General features: G+C 46.9%; 1 protein-coding gene across 5 annotated transcripts in view; it reads left to right on the plus strand.

Moving 5' to 3' along the window:
- The window catches only part of ZNF366 (zinc finger protein 366), an 86,635-nt gene that overhangs the window by 57,641 nt on the left and 5,496 nt on the right, over window positions 1-23,498 (plus strand). For all 5 annotated transcript variants that reach the window (XM_024756182.1, XM_024756184.1, XM_024756186.1 and 2 more), the window contains 3 exons: window positions 7,276-8,639; window positions 11,796-11,987; window positions 21,633-21,807. In XM_024756182.1, the coding sequence (XP_024611950.1) occupies window positions 7,290-8,639; window positions 11,796-11,987; window positions 21,633-21,807 (1,717 nt within the window). In that variant the 5' untranslated portion in view covers window positions 7,276-7,289. The remainder of the gene's footprint in view (window positions 1-7,275; window positions 8,640-11,795; window positions 11,988-21,632; window positions 21,808-23,498) is intronic.

Here is a 23,498-nt window from a genome sequence, read left to right on the forward strand (position 1 = left end):
AAAAAAAAAAAAAAAAAAAAGCTAGTATCTGCCATATATAAAGTCTCCCCTTTGGATAGAGCAGGAATTTAGATCATCAAATTTTTAAAACCCAGTACCCCTCTTTATATACCATATGCATATTATTGGATGCATTCCAAAGATATGAATTGATTAGAGAGCAGAATCTGGTCACCTTAACTGTTGTTGGATATTTCCCAAATATCCTTGATTTCTCCTTTTATAATGTACAGAGTAACATTTGTTGTATGTTTCTTTTATATTTTTTAACTTATTTGAGTTTATATACAGTAAAATTCATTTTTTGTGTTCTATTTAAGTTGTGTAACCACTACCACAATCATGATACAAAACAGTTTTTTACTCCCCTCCCCACAAAAGTATTGCCTTGAGTGACATTTTTAAATAGGTTCGTTCCACAGATGGCTAACCTCATCTATTATGTGTTGATTCTTACTACTTTTGCTTGCCAGACGTCATATTTTCTGGTATTATCTACCAATTCTAAGGCCCACCAGACCGTATATGCAGTCATCCTCAGAGACAGACAAAATGAAGCTTTTGACTATGCATGTGTCTATTTGCTTGGCTAGGAGCGGGTGTATCAAGTTTACTTGATTTGTGAACATAAAACAACAACAAAATTGAGATATATTCTAAGGACATTACTCCAAAGAAATTAGGAGGAAAATTCTAACATTCCAGTTGAAGCTCCATCCCCAAGAGATATATTAGCTCTGAGAGATGGGAGAGAGAACTGCTAAGTCATATCTCCAATTCATTTCCTTCCTTTAAATGGGTCATGAGGGCAGTGATAACCCCAACATGCTAGCAACTGTTCCAGGGCTCAAGTAATTATATTTATCCCTGCTTTTCAGACACTAGACCTAGGCATTAAGCACTTTCCTAAATGAAACCCATATCCATTTAACCTATGCAAGTTAGTAGCTGAATTTCTTGTTGCTGTCTTAATAGGGCTCTTTACAAAATATATCTATATGTAAATGGTACATATTCATGCTCATTATGGACAATTTAAACAATGGAAAACTAAACTTGACTTTATGTTATATCTTGGCGGTATTTAGGAACTTAAAAAAAATAATATATGAGTTCAACTGACTATTTCACATGTGAACAGGTCTCATCACCAAGTAATACTTTCTGACCAACCTAGAAAACTCAGCTCATGCCATGGCTGACAGAGTACATTTTCTAACAAAACGCAAGGAATTCAGGTTTATACATTCAACAGGGGCCACAGGGGCATCCAGAAGGGCTCTGAGATCTGGCTACCAGGCTTCTGGTTCCCTCTCCTTGACTCTGCCTCTAACCCAGGGAGTGACAAGGCAGACCATTTATCTCTTTAGAACATACTGCTCTACCTGCCAGATGCATATGGAGATCCTTCTATTCCTGCTAATATCAGGAATGCAATCATTACTTGCCAAACACCTGCAGATGAAGAACTCAACAGTACAAAAACATATATATTAAAACAATTATGCTGAATCACTAGAATGTTTAATTCTGCGACTCAAAGTCTCTTTCTGTAGTCACAAATTCAGAAAGAACCAGGTGATCCAATAAAATCCCACTTTGGAGGAGCCTTATAACAGGATCCCTTTGTACGAACAGAGAGAGGTTGGCAATTAGTCCATACATTTCCCATCCTGCCCTTCTGTTATCCTCCCACAACTCTCTACCCTTCGCTGCTCTCAGCACTGCTTCTTATTCTTAAGCTTCTCCTCCACTTGCACCTCCTCACTGCCTCCGTCTTTGTTGAGGGCAGAGCTCCAGGGCTGACCACGTAAGTAAAGTGCTATTCTCTCAAAGTAAAAGGGAAGTCAGTGTCTCCAGTAGTAAAATGTAATGTTTTCCAATGAAACACTGGAAACGTTCAAGGAATAAAGAATGTGAGAGAATATATTCTTTCATGAATTTCAGAATGAATAGAAATCAGTGTTGTAGAGTAGGGATAAATAGATCTGCCCCTGGGATGCTGACTCACAGTGACTCTTCTAATAGCATTTACTGGACTGACCTCCGATTCCAATGAGAACCACAAAATACCAGTAATTTTATCTGGGGAATATTTATATTTTGGTGCAGTAGGTGAATTCCCAATTAAAGGGCATTATTAGAAGAATTTTTTCCCTAAACTAAAAGTAGTTTCATCTTGGTTAAGCCTTGCATTTCTAATTGGTATTTATGGTTCAAAGAGATTTTGTTTTTGTTTTTAAAATCCATTCATTCCCCATTTCCTCATAACTAACTCTTATGGATAATACGTGTTACAGAAGACATCCTGAGTCCCTTTTTCCCTTAACACGGATCAACCGAATATTTTCCTCCTCAAACCATTTGCTTCCTGACTTACAGCCTATTGGGTTTGGCGATTGAGTATATATGGAAGAAAGCCAGGAACCCTAGAACACTGTCTGACTCTAGCAATGAAGATGCATGATTAGTCAGAGGCCTCTCCCTCTCCACCCCACATTAGTACAAGGGGTAGATGCTACCAACTTCCCAAACATTTCCTTGGGGTGGAAGAGTGCAGGGTGACCACCCACTCTTGGTTTATGTTTCAGTTTCAGTCCAGGGGTCTTTCTATCTTCTGCCTATTGGACTTTTCAGGCATCTGTTTTCTGACTGAGTTGCAGAATCTTATATCCTAGCATTAGTATAGCCAGGATTTAGGGCTTACCCTAAACCTGAGGGTCTTTTCAGAGAGTGGTAACCTTGGGAACGGAGCCAAGCAAGAGCACACACAAGGTGTGTAAATCAGGTTCTTCCCACAATAACGACCCGAGAATATATGAGTGTGCTCATGATCTGATTAGGGATGTCGCTCAAAAGTCACCTGCAGTCTAGATAATGTAAGATAAAATTAAACATTTAAAGTTCCATATGGAGACTTTAAAAACAAGAACCATTCGTTCCTTCTCTCATCCCACAGCAGTTTACTGAGCATCTACTTTGCATCAGGCATCATGCTGGGGACTGGAAACCCAGCAGAAACCCAGTCTCTGCCCTCACAGTCCCACAGGCATTGCAAGAGCTGGTTTGCCAGTGTTGACCCAGCATTGTCCCAGTGTCTGAGACTTTGGGTTTGACAAACAGGTCCTCTTGTCTCTTGGAAGGTGGCCTCTGATATTAAAATAGGAACAATTCCTCAGCTTCCCACAGACTGGCTAAAATAGCTCATGAGACCACCCAGTCCCCTTTGTCCCCACCCAATCCCCAATCCCTTTTGTAACCAAAGTCATCTGTTACTAATGCAAGCTCAAAGATATGTCCGTAAGAGGAAAGAGCCACAGAGAAGGGATGGGGGAGTATTCTTTCACTAGAAGGTTGATCTCCACACTGAATAAATACTTATCCTGGCTTTGCCCATTGGCCTTTTGTAGTGTGGTTCACATTCACTGCTGGGATAAGACCAGCTCGGGCTAAATGGGTAAAGCCTTGGTTTTGAGGAGGCCCAGATGCCAGTCACTGTTGACCAAGAGCTTCAGCTTGGAAAACAGAGATGAGGTCAGTCAGCTTCAATTCACTGGTCATCACCCCAACCCTCCTCTCGTGTCTACTCTTTCCTACCACTCAAGAGCACTACCACATTGTCCAGTGTTAATAAACTTTCACATACACATTCTATTTTAAGTCTCCAACAACCCCATGGGGATAGCCCAACCCCTATTTCATGGATGAGAAAATCAAACCTCCAAATTAATTTGCTCATGTTCCCACAGCTGCTAACACAAAGCCAGCATTCAAACCCAGATCCTCAGGCTCCAAACCAATGCTCTTTGCACTCTCCTATAGCTGTCTACTTTGACAATTTCAGTTCTTTATGTTTGCACATCATTTCAGCACATCCTGGTGAGGAATGGTCTTCTAACCTGCTGGTTTTCTGGGAGCAGCCACAGATTACTGGCCAGGGGAGGGGCTGCGGTTCCTCCACCCCCTACGCTGCCCCCAAGACTCTCTTGCCTCCTACATAAGAATCCTGCATCTGTCCTGGATGCCTGCCGAGCTATTTTTAGAGACAGAGGGGTGCGTGCGGTGGCACACATTCAGGTTTTCTAGGAATCTGTTAATATTTTTGCAGAGGCCGTCCAGAGTTTTAAGTTGACTGATAAATGACCTCCAGAGGAAGACATCCTTTCCCTGCTCGTCCCTTCAACACTCCCCATCCCTGATATGGATTTGTTTTGGGGGTGTAATTCTTTTACCCACCCCCCAGGGCTCTCCTTGGCACCCTGGACTCAAAAGACAGCGATATGAATAACTAGCAGCAGCTACAGCTGGCTTATGTCTCAAGAAGGTCGGGAGGAAGCAGATCTAGTTCTCCTCGACCTGTGTAGGGACTGGCAGTGCTCCTTCAGATCTTTATGCAGAAAGGGGCTGCTGTTTACAGGTCTGGGAAAATGTCCATGGATGAATCTCAATGCTTTCTGAAACCTCCTGAGTTACTGATTTGATTCTAGAGCAGGCAGACTACTATTTTAGAGGTGGGGTATGTATATGCACACGTCAGAAACTGGGTAAAAATGTTTACCATATTAAAATAGGGAGGAAATTAAAATGTACATATGTAAAATCTCTGGATTTGGGAGACATAATTCTGCCGTTTATGTTAAAAATCACATCAGCTCTGTTCAACAATGTTTCTTTGCTTTACTAGGTCAATGGTGACAAAATAAAAATGTAAACACTGAAAATAAATATGCTTTTGAACTTAACATTATATTAGAAGTGTCACTCCTAATATATTAAAATGAGTGAATTAGTAGACTATGTCACAACTAAAAGCAAAAGTATTAAACAAAGACCATAATAATGTGTACAAACCAAAATAACTTCAGTTTCAAAATTAGTGATAACACTCCTTTCCAAGTCAGTAACATTCTGGCATGATACAGCGCATTAGCCATGCACTTTCAAATAGCTTTTTAATGATAAAATACACAAAAAACTCAATAAGTTAAGGCCCATGTTCTGATATGTGTCTATTTTACCAATTCTCCAATCAAGCTCTCTAATATGACATAGGAACCATTGCCACTTTTAACCAGATAAGAATAAAACAGAACCTGGTTGCATTTGGATAGGCTCTGCTGTGGATTGCCCTAGTCACTGCAGCCTGGAACAGTTCTCTCCAGTCTGAGCAGCCTTTTTGCAAATAGGATCTCCTATACAACCAACTGTGGCCAAAATGAAATTCCAGAGAAAGGAGCTGCCACTTTTCCCCCTCTATTTCAATGGGACATATTAGCTTTGTCTGAAAGCCAATTATTTTCATAGATGCAACAAGTTCGTGGGCCAGGGCCACCCCCTCGTTAGCTGTGTGTGAATCCAGGGCTCCGGACCTGACGAATTAGGCAAGAGATGATTTAGGAAATGATCCAAGAGCCTCTGCCCTCTCCATCCTTGTCCTGGTCCTTTCACAGCAGCTGCACTACTCCCCTCATTTTGATGGCGTCCCCACACCCCTCCTGGACTCACAAAGCTAGACATTGCATTCTCGTACTGCTCTCATCACTTCCTACAAGTACGTGGTCCTTGAGGCAGCAGTGGTAGAAGACCTAGCATTTCAGTAAGAATTTTAGGAAGAAGCAACAAAAGGATGGGGCACAGGCTGGACAGTCAAACTCCCCCTCTTAATTACTAAGCCCCAAACCCACAGAAAGAAGACAAGTCAGGGCTATCTTCCCACTCACAGAAACACAAAGCAAAGACTAATTGACATTATGCTTTAGTTCTCTAACACTTTCACATAACAGTTTTAAAGAATGTCCAAATATTCATATAATAAGGGCACATATTTTTTCCCTCAGTTGGATTTCTGTGTATGAATTGGTAATCCAACATAAAAAGACCCATTTCTGTTCTAATTGTGCTGTGGTTCTCAAACCTCTCATAAAGACACACATGTGATTTGGGAATATCCAGGTACTTGTAAAAACTGCATTTGCCTCACCAGGGACTACAGAAAATCACTGGTCCTTTCACCCCTGGAACCCTCACCCTGCACTGCTCAGCATGTAGTCATTCCCGGGGCCAGAGACCTGAGTTAGTCCAGAACCTATCCCAGCCCTGTCTTCAGTGGCTTGAGGCCAGACCTGACACCTGACCAGGCTGACTGGTTCTGTGGGAGCCTCTGCTGAGCAAAGGGGACCAATCCCATTCAAGCTCAGAGGATCTAGGTAGAAAGGGCTTCACTGGAAATGTGAAGTCAGCCACTTGGCTCTTTCCACTTGTATCCAAGTGAGGAGGATAGAAAACTGGCCAGGAGACGTGTGAAAGGAAGCATGGCCCCCTGATTTAGATTCCGGCCCTACGGGCTCTCCTAGACATACCTGATGCTGTCACCAGGACACAGTAACTGGTTCAGCAGGGAAATGACAGGCACCACAGGAGTCACCAACACCAAAGGCCAAGCTTTATTCTGAATGACACCAACGTGAAGGAAGAGACACAAGTGCAGTTTTAGAGACTCACGATCTTGGAATTTTTTCCCTGAAGTTGCTTCAGGTGGAGGATTAGAATTCATGAATTGCCAGGATGACTCTGTAACATTGGATTATATGCTTTTCTTAATCACATTGATTTCATCTGCTCTATATATCCCAGCAGCACACTTTGCTGGGGGTGGATACTCAGAAAGCCTGACATCTGAGTTAAGCAGTAAAGTCCCTTCTCCTGTGTGGCCTTCAATATCCCCATCCTCCAGAAGCCAAGGCCCCTAGACAGGGAGAGGCAGTGGAAATCAATTCACTTAGAGAAGAACTGCCCCTAAAAGACATTTAAAGCGCCATCTGGCAGATTCAATTCCATCTCAGGCTGAAAAGTCGCAGAAGAATGTGTTCCAGTTCTGACTCCTGCCCTGAGTGGCTGTGGGACTCAAGTATGTTGCTTCATCTCTCTGGGCCTTGGTACCCTCATCTCAGATGGGGACAATGGCCAGATGAGTTCTCAGGTTTCCTCCCAATCCAGCCCACTCTCATACCTCCCCTCCTCCACCCCCAGCTATGGTTTTGTGGCTGTGATTTACACAGGAGCCCTAGGGTCCCACTCCAGGAGGTCAGTGCTTTCCATATTAGTAACCGGGTTTGCAAGGGGGAAAATATGATATTTTAAACAGCCTTCAGATAAATGGGGAGCGGTATTAAACAAACATTACTCTTCATAAATTAGTACCGACATCTAGCCACAACTCTTTATGGAAAAAGGGATTTTTTTTTTTTTTAACGATAAGTTTCTTTCTCTTTAAAGGAAAATTGCCAAGGATGCAGAAGGAAATGAAGATGGTCAAAGACGAGGGTGTGCATTTCAGTTTGGGTGCGAAGAGGGCCCCCTCCTTCCCCCACGGCCTGCAGCCAGTGGTTTCCAGAGGAAGAGCTCCTCCAAGACACCCCTTCCCGGAAGCTCTCCGGGGGCCATTTTCCCAGTTCCGGTATGAGCCTCCTCCAGGAGACCTAGACGGATTCCCGGGCGTCTTTGAAGGAGGAGGGTCTCGCAAACGGAAGAGCATGCCCACCAAGATGCCCTATAACCACCCCTCGGAAGAAGCCGCTCTTGCCCTGCACCCGGAAGAGAGCAAGAACCCCGGGCCCCCGGAACTACGCCTGCTCTTCCCGCCGCCGCCGCCGCCGCCACCGCCGCCGCCGGCACGGCCCAAGTACGACTCGCGGATGATCGACCTGTGCAACGTGGGCTTTCAGTTCTACCGCAGCCTGGAGCACCTGGGGGGCAAGGCCGTCAAGCAGGAGCCCGTGAAGCCCAGCGCCACGTGGGCCGCGCCCCCTCCGTTCCTGCCCACGCCCTACCCCTATTACCCCAAAGTGCCCCCGGGCCTCGTGTTCCCCTTCTTCGTGCCCTCGGCCTCGCCCTTCCCCTTCAGCCGGCACACCTTCCTGCCCAAGCGGCCCCTGGAGCCAATGCTGCCCCGCAAAGCCGAGCCGCGGGAGAGGGAGGAGACCAAGCAGAAGGTGGAGAGGGTGGACGTGAACGTGCAGATCGACGACAGCTACTACGTGGACGTGGGCGGCGCGCAGAAGCGCTGGCAGTGCCCCACCTGCGAGAAGTCCTACACCTCTAAGTACAACCTGGTGACCCACATCCTGGGCCACAGCGGCATCAAGCCGCACGCGTGCAGCCGCTGCGGGAAGCTCTTCAAGCAGCTCAGCCATCTGCACACGCACATGCTGACCCACCAGGGCACGCGGCCCCACAAATGCCAGGTGTGCCACAAGGCCTTCACCCAGACCAGCCACCTGAAGCGTCACATGATGCAGCACAGCGAGGTGAAGCCGCACAACTGCCGCGTGTGCGGCCGGGGCTTCGCCTACCCCAGCGAGCTCAAGGCCCACGAGGCTAAGCACGCCAGTGGGCGGGAGAACATCTGCGTGGAGTGCGGCCTCGACTTCCCCACGCTGGCCCAGCTGAAGAGGCACCTCACCACGCACCGCGGCCCCATCCAGTACAGCTGCTCCGAATGCGACAAGACCTTCCAGTACCCGAGTCAGCTTCAGAACCACATGATGAAGCACAAGGACATCCGGCCCTACATCTGCTCCGAGTGCGGCATGGAGTTCGTGCAGCCCCACCACCTCAAGCAGCACTCCCTCACGCACAAGGTACTGCGGGGCCCCAGGGGAGAGGAGCGAGTCCTGGGCCGAGGGCCCGGGAGACCCGCGCTGCTTCCCGCCCCTGACACGTGTCACCCTGGGCAGGAGGCGTCCCTTACCTGAGCCCAGACGTTCTTCTTCCTCGCCTTGAAATGCGGGAGAATGAGGAGACTAGCCATCAAGCCCTTTCCCGTCTCGACTTCTGGAGTCTCAGGCGGTCCTAAGAAAGAAAGAATGCAGTTTGGAGAGGAGGGTGTGGAAGGATGAAGGCAGCAGCTGGTGCTTGGGCTGGTGCTTGTTCGCCTCCCAGAATCCCTAAAATTTTATTTCTGGAAACTTCATCCGGGGCGCTAGCATGAGGGTGCATCAGTCCCTATCTGCCCAAGACCAGCTTTGTGCCTGGGATACACGAATCGGAGCCTTCTAGAAAACTCTAGAACATTCTCTGGGTCTTTTTCTGCTAAAGTTGTGGCTACCTTTTGCTTTATTTTCTCCCTCAACTGCTTCATTTGCAGGTGGCTTTGAGGGGAGCAGAGCCTGGCCTGGGTCCAGCCGGGTCTGTGCTTCCTCCATTGAGCTTCTGCCTAGTTGGTGGCAGTGCTCTGTGGTTTGTACTATAGGAGGCATGAGAGAGCATTCTTCTCTGTTGGGTTTGGTTTTACCTTCCCCAGCCTCAGGTCTTCAAGGAGAAATGTAGGCCTGCATGTCTAAGTTCAGCCTAGTTTGCAGACAAAGCCCTGGAGTCATTCAGGATGAACTAAAACAAGGCCCCAGTGCGTTCCTGAAATCTTACCCAGCCAAGCTAACTTGGGTCTGCTTTGAGCTTCCAAGAGGGGAAGTTTGCCCCACTGAACTCTACTCTCACACCCTTGACCTCAAGTGGTTTTCTTGGCAGAAGAGACTTCTAGCAAGCCAGAGTTTCTAAAACATTCTTTCATTCTGAAAGGTCAGTGGAGGACTTTGCTCAGCCAAGATAATATTTCTGCTCAGGCATTGTGGGTTTCATTTGATAGGTTAGGACCAAATATGGACAAAATGCATGACTGCCTCGTGGGCTCTGCACAAACAGCTGCCCTGCAAAAGGCACCTTAGATGCATCCAGAGAGGAGGTGCCTGCCTAGTGCAGGAGCCATCAACAAGGAGCCTGAACTGAGAGTCAGCCACCAGGGGGGCCATGTGCTAATTCCAGGGACTCCTACATGTGTGGAAGAGGAATCAGAAATGCATTTTAGAACACATAAAAATTCTGTGAGATGGTAGAAAATGAACTCAAAATGGAGGAAACAGCCTAGTATCTGAAATAGGTCTTGTTTGCATTAGGAAGCAAAATGCATTTTAATTAAAAGAGTCAGCAAACAGTGAGAGGTAGTATTTACTGAGCACTTGCTAAGTGCCAGGTACTGTACGTCTCATTTAATCCTCTTCAACAACTGTAAGAGCTACCTATGGGTATCATTACTCCAGATTTGCAGATGAAGACACCAAGCCATGGGAAGTCACCCAGCATCTCTGTCTCTAGCACCTGAGCCCTTGAACACAACTATCAAGACTACTCCCTCTTTCCCTTCACCCAGCAGCTCCGCAGGTCCCCTCTCTGAGATTTCATTGATCTCATTAAAGATACAGCAGCTTCCTTTGTTCCCTAAGCTGTGTCCAGTCTCTCATTTACTTGAGGTCTAGGCCAGCCCACATGTGAATTTTACTTCACAGAATTCTCTTTAGAGAATTCCAAAAACAGTGATAAGTAGGTGCTAACTAGATCATAACCAAGTATAGGGACAATCTTGAGAAGAAAGATGCTGAAGTAAATTTTAAACCCATCAAGAAAATAGTTTTTATTAATTTAATACTTTTAAACTCACTGTTTGAATATGCAGCACATTTAAAAAATTCATCTTCTTAGGAGGACATTAAAATTTAGATCTCTTCATTAGCATAAATCCGTACTCATCTGCAATCATCTAGACTAGACAGTATTCCAGTTAGAAAGAGCCCCCGGGTTCTCATGTCCCAGCACTTCAACTTGAGATGAGGAAGCCTTCACCAGGAAAGGCTGCGGGACTCATCTAAGGTTATGCAGCCAGTAAGCAGCTGGGCAGAGACCCAAACTCACCCTTTAGTGCCACGGGCTCACCTAAACTGAGGAGTGGTACTCTCTTACCATGTCCCAAATTAAAGAAATGAAAATATAGGCAGAGGGAACCTTGGAGCCCCTCCTGCCTTAGGTCACTATGAATATCAGGCCATATGGGTTTTATAAGATACAGTTGTTAGCTAAATGACTTGTCCTAAACCTGTAATAACCTAGTTTTAATACCATGGTTCTGGGTCCTTCCAAAAAGTCATTCTGGGTCAAGATTTCTTGCAATGGCCGTTTCAGAGAAGCACTGGTTAGTCAGGATTAGGTAATACTCTACTCACACCGAGAGTCCCCAGAAGTGCTTTCAGTTGAGGGCATTGATGCTTAAGTATTAAAACACTTCACAAACAGCAAGGGAACTAGAAAATCTTCTTCTTTCCCCTTTTCTAATTCAGAAAGCTTTCCTCTGCCAAATTGCTCTATCAGACAGAAGCCGGCTTGGAGGCTCCATAGCCAAATCACACAGAGGCCACTGTGGCCCGTGGGAGCCCAGGGGACCATCTCAAGAGGCGATTATCGAGTTGTAATTTTTTGAAGTGTGGATGTGAGTTGTTCTTCTTGGATTTTCAAATCCATTAATGAGAACTCAAGAGAACATTGGTTTTCATATGGGAAATGATATTATCAGTTTAGGGGGTTTTGTTTTTTCATTATCACGAAAGCCGGATTAGACTCATTTCACATACCATTCATTCCATGGTGCTCTTACCAAAGTCTTATTAATCCCTGAGAACTGTTACCATAGAATTAACCCCAGCAGCAGCAGGAACAACAAAACCAGTAGCTTTCTTTTCCTCTAGCAGTCTGGCTAGTTTATGGTTTTTAGAAGAAAAAAAGGATTACGTAATCACCACTTTTCAAGAAAATAGTGGTTTAACAAGGCTACAGGCACACCATTTGGAACTCAACATCTTTCACCAAATCCTTCGTGGATTTATGTGGCAGAGAGAAAAGCAAAGACTACCGTCCTGATGAAAGTCGGCTACCTGCTAACCACGGTTCTTTTGCATCTTGACCCCTCCCAGGGCGTGAAGGAGCACAAATGCGGGATCTGCGGGCGGGAGTTCACTCTGCTGGCCAACATGAAGAGACACGTGCTAATCCACACCAACATCCGCGCCTACCAGTGTCACCTGTGCTACAAGAGTTTCGTGCAGAAACAGACCCTCAAGGCGCACATGATCGTCCACTCGGATGTGAAGCCCTTCAAATGCAAGGTGGGCGGCTGCCCGGGAGGAGCGTGGAGAGGGGGGGCTCAGAGGGCTGTGCAGGTGCGCAGGAAGAATCTCCAGGGAACCTTCTACTCAGTCTCATCAGAGGGACCTCTGCGGCTCAGAGAGGTCTGTGGCCAAGCCCAGGCCTGTCTGCTGCTCTGTGCCTCTCTCCACCGCAGCTGTGCTCAGCTGAGCCCTAGGAGCTGCCCCGTGTGTCTCGCTGTGGAATCGGTGCACAGGGCGTGGAGACAGCCAGTGCAGGGAGCGCTTGAGGGTGGGAGGCCCATTTGGGGAATGAGGTCGTTAAAGGATGAAGGCGGTGTGAGAGCTGGTGCTCTAGAAAGCAGCAGTCAGGTGTAGCCCTCTTCCCCTTACAAGCCAGTGAGTAGAACACAGAGAGGAGTCAGAGAAGCTTCCAGCCCTGTCCCCTTCCCTTCCCCTTCCCCCCCCCCGCCCGCCACCACCCCTGCCCTCCGCACTCTTGGACTGAGCACTGTAATTTGAAGGCAGGTCTCCCGGAGGGGATGGAAGAGATTCCAAGGCTAGGCCCTCAGGTGACCTCAGAGATGCTTGCGTGGGCAGAGGAACAACTGAGGTGCTTCTCGTTTATTCCTGAATATGATGGAGCATCTTCGTTACAATCTCTGTGTCACATTAACTTGGTGGGGTTTTTATTTCATGCGCTAAGGTAAAGTGTGAGCTGGAGATATGTAAAGCCCAAGGTGCTGACGGGTACGACGCAGAAATGCTTAGGCTTCCCAGGCTGGTTCCCCTCCCCTCATTGTTTCTCTCCTCCACTTCTAAGATGAGAAGGAATCTTGCTCAGGATTGGGCAGTTTAATTCAAGGAAGGTACTGGCAAGTGACACCTCAGTCACAGGAGAAGGCTGAGGGGGAAGCAGAGGGAAATCGCCACGTTCAGATATCGTTAGAGCCTTTCTGTTTGAAATGGATTTGCCTTCTCTCTGTCCTGCGTGTCTGATGGGGTCCAAATGATATTCTTTGTCAATCCCTGTTCCTGGAGTAGGGTTCCCTGCTTCCAGGGGCTGTTCCTGCCTTAATCCCTCAGCAGCATGTCCCCCCACTTGAAGGAACCCCCTGTGAAGCTGACTTCTTTCCTGTGCTGGCCACTCCTGGACGGGGTGAGAGGGGTCAGGAGCCAGAGCTTCCCTAGACCTGTGTGGGCATTCTCCGGAGGTGGGGGAGGGAGGGGTCTCCCTCCAGCCCTTTTCCTGCCACCCACTTGTGTTTCCCCTCCTTTCCTTCAAGTTCCCAGTGGTTTGAAAGTCAATTTATGTCCATCTTGAGTGATCTGAGCTGAAGGGGGAGGAAGCTGCATGCAGGATGGTGTACGTAATTTGCAGGGCCTGGTGGAAAATGAACACGGGGCCCCCTTGTTCAGATGCTATGCAGAATTTCAAGATGATGAAAGCAGAGCGTAAATACCAAACCCGGGACACTTCTGAGTTCAGGGCCTCGTGTGACCACATAGGCCATATACCCGTCAAGCCAGGCCTGACTGCGGGACCCTGTGGACTCTACAGACCAGCTCTTCTGTCTCCCTTTAGACACGCCTTTGGTTTCCCTTCCGCCTCGCTGAGTCCCTTGAACACTTCACTTTTTACAGAGCTGTTCCCGCCTGCCAGGGATTTACTGTCTCCTACAGTAGAGGTGCTGTCAGCAGCTCATCGTCTCTCTTCATTCCTTGTGTTGAGTTTACTCTTGGGCTTCGAGCATGAACTGTATTTTTATGAGCTGGTGGTGGGGCACATAAAGTCGTTAAAATACTCAGGAGCCATTACATAGTTCGTAGTCCCCCCAAAATCCACGTCCATCCAGACCAGCCAGCTCCCTCCTCCACCTCACCAATTCAGAGCCAGCAGTAGTAGTTCAACCAGGCAGAAAACATCCCTGAAACAGAGGGATACGTCAGGGCAGAGCCAATGGAGGAAAAGGGCTTGCCAGCTGTGTGTGATTTGGGGGCACAGAGGCAGTTCTGTTTCTCTACCTCAAGGGCCTCAGAGGGGCCTGGAGGATCTTGGACCAAGTGGTCCTTGAGGATTTAGAGTGTTCTCTCTGGTACCAGTGCATAGAGACGGGACATGATGGGCCCAGTGATGCCAGGCCTCCCTTCACCCCAATGACAGCGCACCACACATGGTTCAAAGGGTGTCTGCTGGTCAACTATACAGTTCAGAAACTCAATCTGACGTCTCCTTGAGGGTGGATAAAGGCTCCAGATATCTGGTCACACCATCAAACCCCATAAGAGAGGGGCTTGTAGCATGAAATGCCAGCTGTGATAGAATACAGTTTTACTCTCCAGTGGGAGTTGGGCCTGGCACAAGGAATTGGACTGGTCACCTGCACAGGTCACTTCTTCCTGATGAGCAGGTTCTCTCAGGAGACCACGGGAGGTCGGAGGCTGCCTAGAAGGCAGTATGTATCATTTGAACAAAAAGAACTGGATGTTAAAGTGTATGTTTGTCAAACTTAGGTGGCCCTTCTCCATTCTTAGACATTCCTGAAATAAGAACAGGTGTCAGTCACCTCAATCAAGAGCCTCTGTCCCCTGGCGAGTGCCAGAACATACTGCCAGGTTCTTCCTCTCTTCGTCCCCGTCTCCCTGCACAGTGCCACCTGCTTGGTGTCCTCTTCATACCATCGCCCTTCTTCATTTCAAAGGAATTTCAGAGCACGTCTGAATTTGCAGATTATGTAATGGGGCCCTGTGTATTTATAAACTAGCTCCAGGTCCCACTGTGGGATAGGCCATCTCCAGATGGTGTCCTGTGGACTTGGCTTCGTACTCACGTTGTGCTGTATTCTTGGAAATCTGGCCCTGGGTTGGGGGTTGCTGGGGTCTGAGAGTTGGGACAGGAACAGAGGGCCATTTGCCCATCACCATGCAGTTCACAGCCCTCAGAGAAGAGTGGATGGCTGGCTACACAGTGATGCTGGAGAATGGGCCCAGACAACTAAACCCGAGCTCTATTGCGGTAACGGGGAAGGGTTATTCCATTTATGGGACCGACATGGCTGGAAAGAAGAGGCAGACCTTGCTCCAGCCATATTCCAAGAGTTGGCTCCATCTCCTTTACCCCGGAACTTGCCAAAAAAAAAAAAAAAGGGAGAGTCTTTAAGTAACAGATTCTAATTTCCTGGGATTCTCACCACTAAAAATTCTTCCTAACATAAATCCCTCCCGCTGTGGCCACATGAACTGGTTCTCTCTGGCCCTGGCTCAGTGGAAACAGCTGTCCACAGCAAACAGAAACATTCGTTTACTGCGGGATTAGGCATTAACAATAGGATGGAAAATTCGAGGAGGAAAGGTTTCTGTTTTTTTTTTCTTCTTATAAAAAAATTACTGCCCTTCTGGGTTCTTTTGCTATTGGCTCGACTTCTGGACTCCTTGCTTCTTGGAGCCAGCTGGAGTTTCTCCAGAGACCTGCGCCTGTAGACTTAAGCCACGTTTCAGAAATACGCTTCCCAGATTCTTTGCAAGCACGCAGGGGTTGACTTGGATGCTCTCCTCGTAGCATCCACACTCCATAATAGCAAAGAACCAGCTGCTGTCTTTGGGAAACCTGTCCAGGAAAAGCAGTCATCCAGAATTTCCGGGACAAATTCTCCTTTGAGATGGGTGAAGCCGGGAGCTGCCGATGTTATGAATCACCAGGTCATCTGCAGCCTGGCCCAAAGTAGAGGGCTGAAGGCTGAGGCAAGAACACATAGAAAAGGATGAGGTCTCCCTGAAAAGGGTCCCCGCCGCCTCCGCCAAACTGGCTCCATCTCCCCTCCAGCTCTTGGATGCTCCATCGGGGGAGAAACCCAGTGGGGACTTACAGGGGCCCAGTGCTTGGGATCAGGGTTCTCAGGCTGGCATCGAGGGGGTTAAGGCAGTGACCAGATAGCAGCCTTTTGGCAGCAAAGCCCTCCTCAGCAGAAGGAAGGATATAGCTGTATGAACTGCCTGCTTAACAATGCCCCGCATGTCCCCAGGGGCCCGCCTGCAAATAGATTTCATCTTGCTTTCTCTTGTACTTTTCAAAGCTTCCTGTTTTCTCACGGTCCTTTTGGACAGTTTACAGTCTCTCTCTCCCTCCCTCCCTCTCTCTCCCTTTGAGGAAAGGAACACCCTTCTTATTAAAAGAGAGAGAGAGAGAGAAGGATGTAAGGGAAGGGCAGTTTAGCGGAGGCCATTCTCCGAGGCTGCAGGCTGCAGCTCTTTGACCTTTCCTCTCAGAATAGGGAAACACAGGCTTCCTGGTGCATCGCAGTCTCAGTAGTGTGCCTCTTTTTGGCTTTGTGGGCCTCTGGCCCCAGCCCAGTGGTTGCCCACTGCCATCACTCTGCCTCTGTGCACAGCGACTTCTCTGTGACTCTGGCTGTCAGCGCTGTGCTGTCAGCGCTGTGTCTGGGACTCACAGGAAGTTGCCTGGACCCGGGAGGGAAGGGGCGTCAGGAGGCCAGAATTAGGAGCTTCTATGAAGATAAGGGGACAGGGCCTCTGCCAGCTGTTTAAAGGGCTGACGGAGGATCGGAGAGCCAGATAATAGGCTCCCCGAAGCCTGCAATCTAGGATGAATCTTCTCTTTCCATCCACATTCCCAGGGCTGCCTCAGCCACACCTGCTTACATTTCTCTTATGCCTCAAGTAACCTGGCAGGTATTTACTCAATACCTAAATATTGAGGTCCTTCCTTAATATTCCTTCCACATAATTTGGTTTAAAAAGACAGTACCCTTATCCACAAAGAACTTACCATTTCTAGAATGTAAAATGTACGTGATAATGATAGTAATAAGAGCTAGTATTTATTGAGCTCTTACTATTTGCCAGTCTCTTTACCTGAATCAAAAACCTGAATCAAAAACCTTCATAGGAGGGGCTTCCCTGGTGGCTCAGTGGTTAAGAATCCATCTGCCAATGACGAAGCCCGCGCACTGCAATAAAGAGTAGCCCCCTCTCACTGAAACTAGAGAAAGCCCGTGTGCAGCAACAGGAAGACCCAGTGCAGCCAGAAATAAATAAATAAAATAAATAAATTTATTTTTTTAAAAAAAAGGCTTCATGGGAAACTAAGATTATCATCGACATTTTACAGAAGAGAAAATGGAGCAAGTTCTGTATCCCTCTGGGGTTTCACCACTGCCTCTCTGTTCTGCCATCTCAAAGCCTAATGATCCATGCAACCCATTTTTAAAGGACAGTTCAAAACATTTGTTCCAATTTTCTATTACATTTTGAGGTCCATCTCTCTCTCTCTATTTATTTATTTATTTTGGGCTGCATTGGGTCTTTGTTGCTGTGTGTGGGCTTTCTTTAGTTGCGGTAAGCAGGGGCTACTCTTCGTTGTGGAGCATGGGCTTCTCATTGCGGTGGCTTCTTGTTGCGGAGCACAGGCTCTAGGCACAGGGGCTTCAGTAGTTGTGGTGCACAGGCTCAGTAGTTGTGGCTTGCGGGCTCAGTAGTTGTGGCTTGCGGGCTCCAGAGTACGGGCTTCAGTAGTTGTGGCACATGGGCTTAGTTGCTCTGCGGCATGTGGGATCTTCCCAGACCAGGGGTCAATCCCGTGTCCCCTGCATTGGCAGGCATATTCTTAACCACTGTGCCACCAGGGAAGTAAGCAACAGACTTCCACCTCTCTCTTTAAAAGTAGGTATAAAAGTGGGTATTGGTGGAAAAACTGGTATTTAATGTCAGAAGCACACTGATACTGCTCATTAGAGCAACTGAGAGTTCAAAAGGGCTGGACTGGTTGAGATGACCACCTGCAAGATGACATCTGACTCCTTATCACTCCAGCAGCTGCCTGTACCAATACCGTGCCTTTAATCTCCACAGACCTTGGCAGCAGGTGATTCAGCAAGTCTGGACTTGGGCAAGCTCTTAGCCTCATGTCTCATGATGAAAGTGGGCCTTGTAGATGACAGCTTTTCCCAGGAGAGGAAACTAGAGTTTTGATGCTCCCTCCCAACTTTTCTTCCTTCCCGTTCCTCTCCTCTACTACAAGGATTCTGCTTAGAGCTCACTCACACTCAAACCCCACCTGAGGGTGCCATCTTCAATTGCCCCAATCCTCCTTCTGTGGCCCCTCTTCACTCATGGGGACTGAGAGACCTCCCCAAACTTCACAGACACAAAATATATCCATTCATTTGTGTACAGTTATGTGAGGACAATCCTCTGAGAAGGATCAAGAGGCCAGGTGTTCTGGATAAGGACCGAAGGGCTTTGTGGAGGGGTCAGAGGCTGAGAGGAAGAAGCTAAGGGTCCCAACTGCTGAGATGTGAGTGGTGTCCAAGTACTTCAGGTCCTGAGTTAATTGTTTCTGTCCTTCTGCCACTGAGGATTTTGGTTTGCAAACTAATGTGTATAGCTTTAAAGGGGGCACGAGAGAGAGTTGGCGATGGCTGCTTTGTGGAATTTTTGCATAAGGACGTGATATTTTTCCTGACTTGGTTGTTTATTTCCTAACCATATACTTAGATATTCATTAAGTGTTACTACGTGTGTAGCCCTGTGCTTGATACTGGGGTTGGCCTCAGAGAAGAGGAAGGTAGTTCTTATGTTTCTGAATACTACCTGGGACAACTTTTAGTGCCCTAAACATCTTTCAGAGTTGACACATTATTGCTTAGCCCTGGGAAAGCTCTCCATTGGCTATCAGTAGGCTATCATAAACCATGAAGGGTAACTCTGGTATATAAAAATTAAATTTTATCCACAGCAACAAAATTAGTCTTCTTTACCAATCACACATCAGATAATATAGCTGACCAGCCACGTTCCACAGTGCATCTTCTTCCCTGAGGCTGCCTTGACTTCAGGAGACAATATCATTTATTAAAATGATAAAACATCCTAATGTCCCCATATACCACTAAAATGTCCCAGGAAGCTCAGTACTGAATGAATTGATCCAGAAAAGCATTAGAGTAGAAAACACACACTCAGCTATGATGATCATAAAAGGTTGCTTTTCTGAGGCTGCGGAAGAATCTGGAAAATACCCAGCAGTAGCCCTCTTTATGTGTGCACATGTGTGTTGGGTGGAGGTAGGGTGACGGGGGAAGGGAGCTGCGACCTCAGGCAGGTGAATTACAGGATCTGCTCTAACCCTGGAGTTACAGCAGTTGCAGCAGCAACAAGCAGTAGATCATTGTCACAATAGTAATAGTTACTGTGCCTGTAGTTTAAGGTTGATTGAAGTGTCTGAAAATATTTAATGAGGAGACTTTATTTTTGTGTCAAAACAAAAACAAAAGGCATGCCACGTATTCTTCAAGGTTAGACTAAAATTTCTTCTCCTTTATAAAACCCATTCAGACCAGTCCAGCTTCTAATACTTCAGCAACCACAGATGATAACTAAAAGTGGAATATCACCCTCCATGGAAGTCATTGAAGGAAAGAGGAACCCATTTCTTCCTTCAGTTCTCTCCGTCTGGCCTATAGGACCATGAGACCCATCCAGGCTTGGACTACTGCAGTGGCCTAATTGACCTTCCAGTCTCCATCTCCCCTCCACCTACATGTCTTGTGCTTAACTACCCATGGCTTTTGCTGTTTTCAGATCTTCTGCTGCGATGTGCCTCATCCCTGCACTCACTCAACAGAGGCTTACTCAGGAACTATCATGTGTCAAGCCTGGTGCTAGGCAGGGATTATAACCAAAAGGCAGGCAGAGCCTTCAGAGATGCTGCAGTCTGATGAAGGACAGTTCAGCTCAGCAAGTCCAGCAGCAGCATTGCCCCAAACAATCCGAACTGTCCCATGAACCAAATGAGATATATCTGTTCTAGAATGACCCATGACTGGAAGTACCGAATGTAGAAGCTCTAGATTCAATTTTTTGTTTTCTTAGCCAGGATGGAGAACTGGATAAACTAAGCTAATAAAGAGAACTCTACCAGAACTCTCACACATGGGCAAAACTGAGCCAGAGGCTGATAGATCTTTATAAATTGTCTTGGTTGAGAATAAAGAGAAAGCATGTATCCATACTTTCCCCTAAATTAGACCCACTCTCTCAGCTTTTCCCCTCTTGGGTCACCTTTTCCAAATGAATGTGGTGAGGGGTGCTCTGAATACTAAGTGTGGGGTACCAGTATGCTGAGTTCATTCTCGCTAGTAAGGAAGTAAAAAGGGTAAAAGTACGTAAAACCCCCAAATAGGAATCATTTAAAAATACAGAACCAGCTGTTTATTATTCACGCATGGATTATCTGTGACAAATCTGTAATCCCAGGATGGCTTCCTCTTCCTGCCCCGCATTCTTTTAGGCTAATCTCCCAAGGTCACAGTTGTTAGGTGTACCCATTCTTCCAAGGCCAGCTCAGCTCTCACCTCCATAGCCACCTGAAGAAAACACTGTCTTCATTAATAAAAGTTCACCCCAGAACCTCCACGATGGCCCTGAAAACATCTCTCGGTGAGAAAGGAAGACCGGTGTCAGCTTCGGAGGATGCCGTACCCCGCATCCTCTCTCTGGGCAACTCTTGCTTCATATCGCTACCCTCACGACATGGGCCTCTGAGGGTGGGAAGGGAAAAGGGAAGGAGAATGCTCCTCCCTTACTGCTCTGGCCCCAGCACAGACGAAGAATCCTTCTTTGCATTCCTCACAGCACAGTCAAGGAAGGGCTGGAGCTTCCAAACCCTGCTGTGCTGAAGCTTGGGGACAAGAAAAGCAAGGAAAGCACCCCAGAACAACTGCTTCTGACTTACACCATCTGCATCTGCACACATTGCCTTTGAAAAGGCAGTTCTGTTCTTCCCAGAGGAGCTGGAGAACTGCTGTGGTCCATCATGTATTTGCAATTTGATGGAAATAGAAATTTTAAAAAGTGAATAAAATATGTTTGCTTTTTGTATACCTAGGATGATATTTTCAGTACTTCAGATCTCTACCCAGAGAAAAGACACACTCCTTCCTTTTAACTCTGAAATCCGTCCCCAAAGTTAGCGAGTTTAAAAATTAGAAAAGCATTGCCTGATACAGTCTAACAGAAGAGTTATACTGGGGGGACACAGTGTGATGTGGTGATTGACGGTGTGGCCTCTGGTGTCCGAGGACCTGAGTTTATTATCCCAGCTCCAGCTGTGAGCCTTGGCCAGTCTTTACTCTTAATCCCTCAGTTTGTCCATCTGTAAAATAGGGATGAGAACAGCACCCATCTCGTAGGACTGATGTGGGTTAAATGAGATATTCCATGGCAGACTTGGGACAGTGCCTTCCATATTGTAAACACTCCATAAATATTAAACAAGTCACCGTATCCTTATCATTCAAGTGAAGCACACTTTGAGCAATTGCTTTCAGAGTAGCTTTTCTCCTTTCCAAAAGGTTGCGTTCAAAAGAAGCTTTAATAGCTTTGCAGTTTTTACCTTGAGTTTAAAAATCCCAATACAACAGGAGTAAAATCTCGTGAATTCAACCCTACCTGTTCTACCTCTGAGCCTGGGCTCGATCCAGCCCCTCCTTGACTTCCATGGGGACAGTTTCTTTGGAAGCGACTTAAAAATGCCAAGATCCAGACAAAGTAGCGACACATCCATCCTCACACAGGCCTGGGTGTGGTCACCTGGGCAGGGTCCCCGCCTTTGAGTAACCTGTGTTCTCTTCATCACTGTCTTCACAGCTGTGTGGGAAGGAATTCAACCGGATGCACAACCTAATGGGCCACATGCACCTGCACTCTGACAGCAAGCCCTTCAAGTGCCTCTACTGCCCCAGCAAGTTCACCCTGAAGGGGAACCTGACACGCCACATGAAAGTGAAGCATGGGGTCATGGAGCGGGGCCTCCACTCTCAAGGTAATCACCCTTCCAGGCCAGTGAGGAACAAATGGGAGCTGAACTTGTCTTTAGGGAGCTTTACTTTGGGGGGTTATTCTTACCGTCATAAAAGGGAGCATAATTCTCAAGACCACAGCAGAGTAGCGGGAGCAGGTTGGCAGTGTTGCCGTAACACACGTAAAGCTGGTATCTGAAGGTAGTAAGTAAAAGTGAATTTTAGGAGGTAGATTAGAATATCATAATGATGCCACTCGGTACCACTATTAGTTCTTCGTTCCAGACCCGGCAGCAGGTGCTTGGTCTCTGTGAATCTTTATAGTAACTCCAGGGTGGAGGAACTTCTGTTATGAGGCTTTGAAATATTAACTTGCTCAGCTGAAAAGTAGCAGACCGAGAATTTGAACACAGACCTTTCTGACTCTAAAGCCTTATTGTATCGTCCTTATCGCACTGCCGTTAAGGGGCAGGTCTGCAAGTTCTGCTGTCAGCAGAAGTGTGTCTGTAGCAGGCTAGGTCTCGTGTATCTGTTCACAACCAGAAACTCGCAAGGACAGTTTTCCTGCTTGGTAGGGCTGATTGGCCCATAGGCAGAGTAGTGAGTCTCCCTAGCTGAGCCCTAACTGAACTGATGAAAGTTTCTGCCTCCTTCATCTTCTCGGTCCCTTCCTTAGCAGTGAGGAGTTTATGTTCCACATGTACTGGGTTCAGTAGGTTGTCCTTCAATAAATGGGCAGTAAATGCTCTCTGTCCAATGCAGTGTGCTATATGCCATGGCAGATACGAGGGGAATGAGACTATCTTCATTCGCCCTCTGGGAGGTCTGTGTGTGGGGAGAGAAGACACACATATATGTAACTTACAATATCATGCTAACTGGCTGATATGTTCCGATTCACATACGATCCAAGCACAGGGTGATGCACTTAGACTTTAGTGCTCGTCCCCAATATTCCACAAAGTAGACTGTGTAATTCTCATTTTATGTAAATGGAGACCAAGGCCGAGAGGTGTTACATAAACTGCTCAAGGTCAAACAGCAAGTCTGAAGGCAGAACTGAGATTCTAACTCAAGAATTTCTGGCTCAAGCCAGTGCTTATTGCACTGGGTAAAAACATGGCAGGGGGGGGCGTTGTTCACGTTTGCTGCTTCTCCCACCCCTTTACAAAAGAGGTGGTCAACTAGGCACCCGTATTCATGAATAGGATGTACGCATGCACACCCAGCATGAAACAAAATGATGGTAGCTTTCAGATTTCTCAAACACCCACTGAGTTTATGGTGACTCCTGGTTGAGAGGAAACTGTGATCATCATAAAACAAGGCCTGGAGTTTGTACAAAAGCCCTGAAAAAGTTCTGGTTAAAAAACAAAAGCACTTTATTTCCCTGAGAATGTTCTTTTTCTGAATCATTCTTTGCATCTCTGGTTGCCTGAGCTACTTCCCAAGCTAGGCCTGGATTCTTCCAGAATAGGTGAAGTATGCTCAGTCACCAGGGCTAGAGACATAGGAGGTGATGAGGAGACAGTCCTCTGTCTGAAAGCCTGACTTGGTCACCAGGACGTACCCCATATGGATACTCATATCGTAACAGGCAAACTAAAGACTGTCATTCTTCTGGACAAATCAAGAGCGTCACCATATATCAGAGAGTTGCTCTGAAAGTTTTTAACAGACTTTCAACAATTTTAATGTTTTCAACTACAAAAGG

Source organism: Neophocaena asiaeorientalis, unplaced genomic scaffold, assembly GCF_003031525.2.
Source record: "Neophocaena asiaeorientalis asiaeorientalis breed wild unplaced genomic scaffold, Neophocaena_asiaeorientalis_V1.1 scaffold376, whole genome shotgun sequence".
Taxonomy (NCBI): domain Eukaryota; kingdom Metazoa; phylum Chordata; class Mammalia; order Artiodactyla; family Phocoenidae; genus Neophocaena; species Neophocaena asiaeorientalis.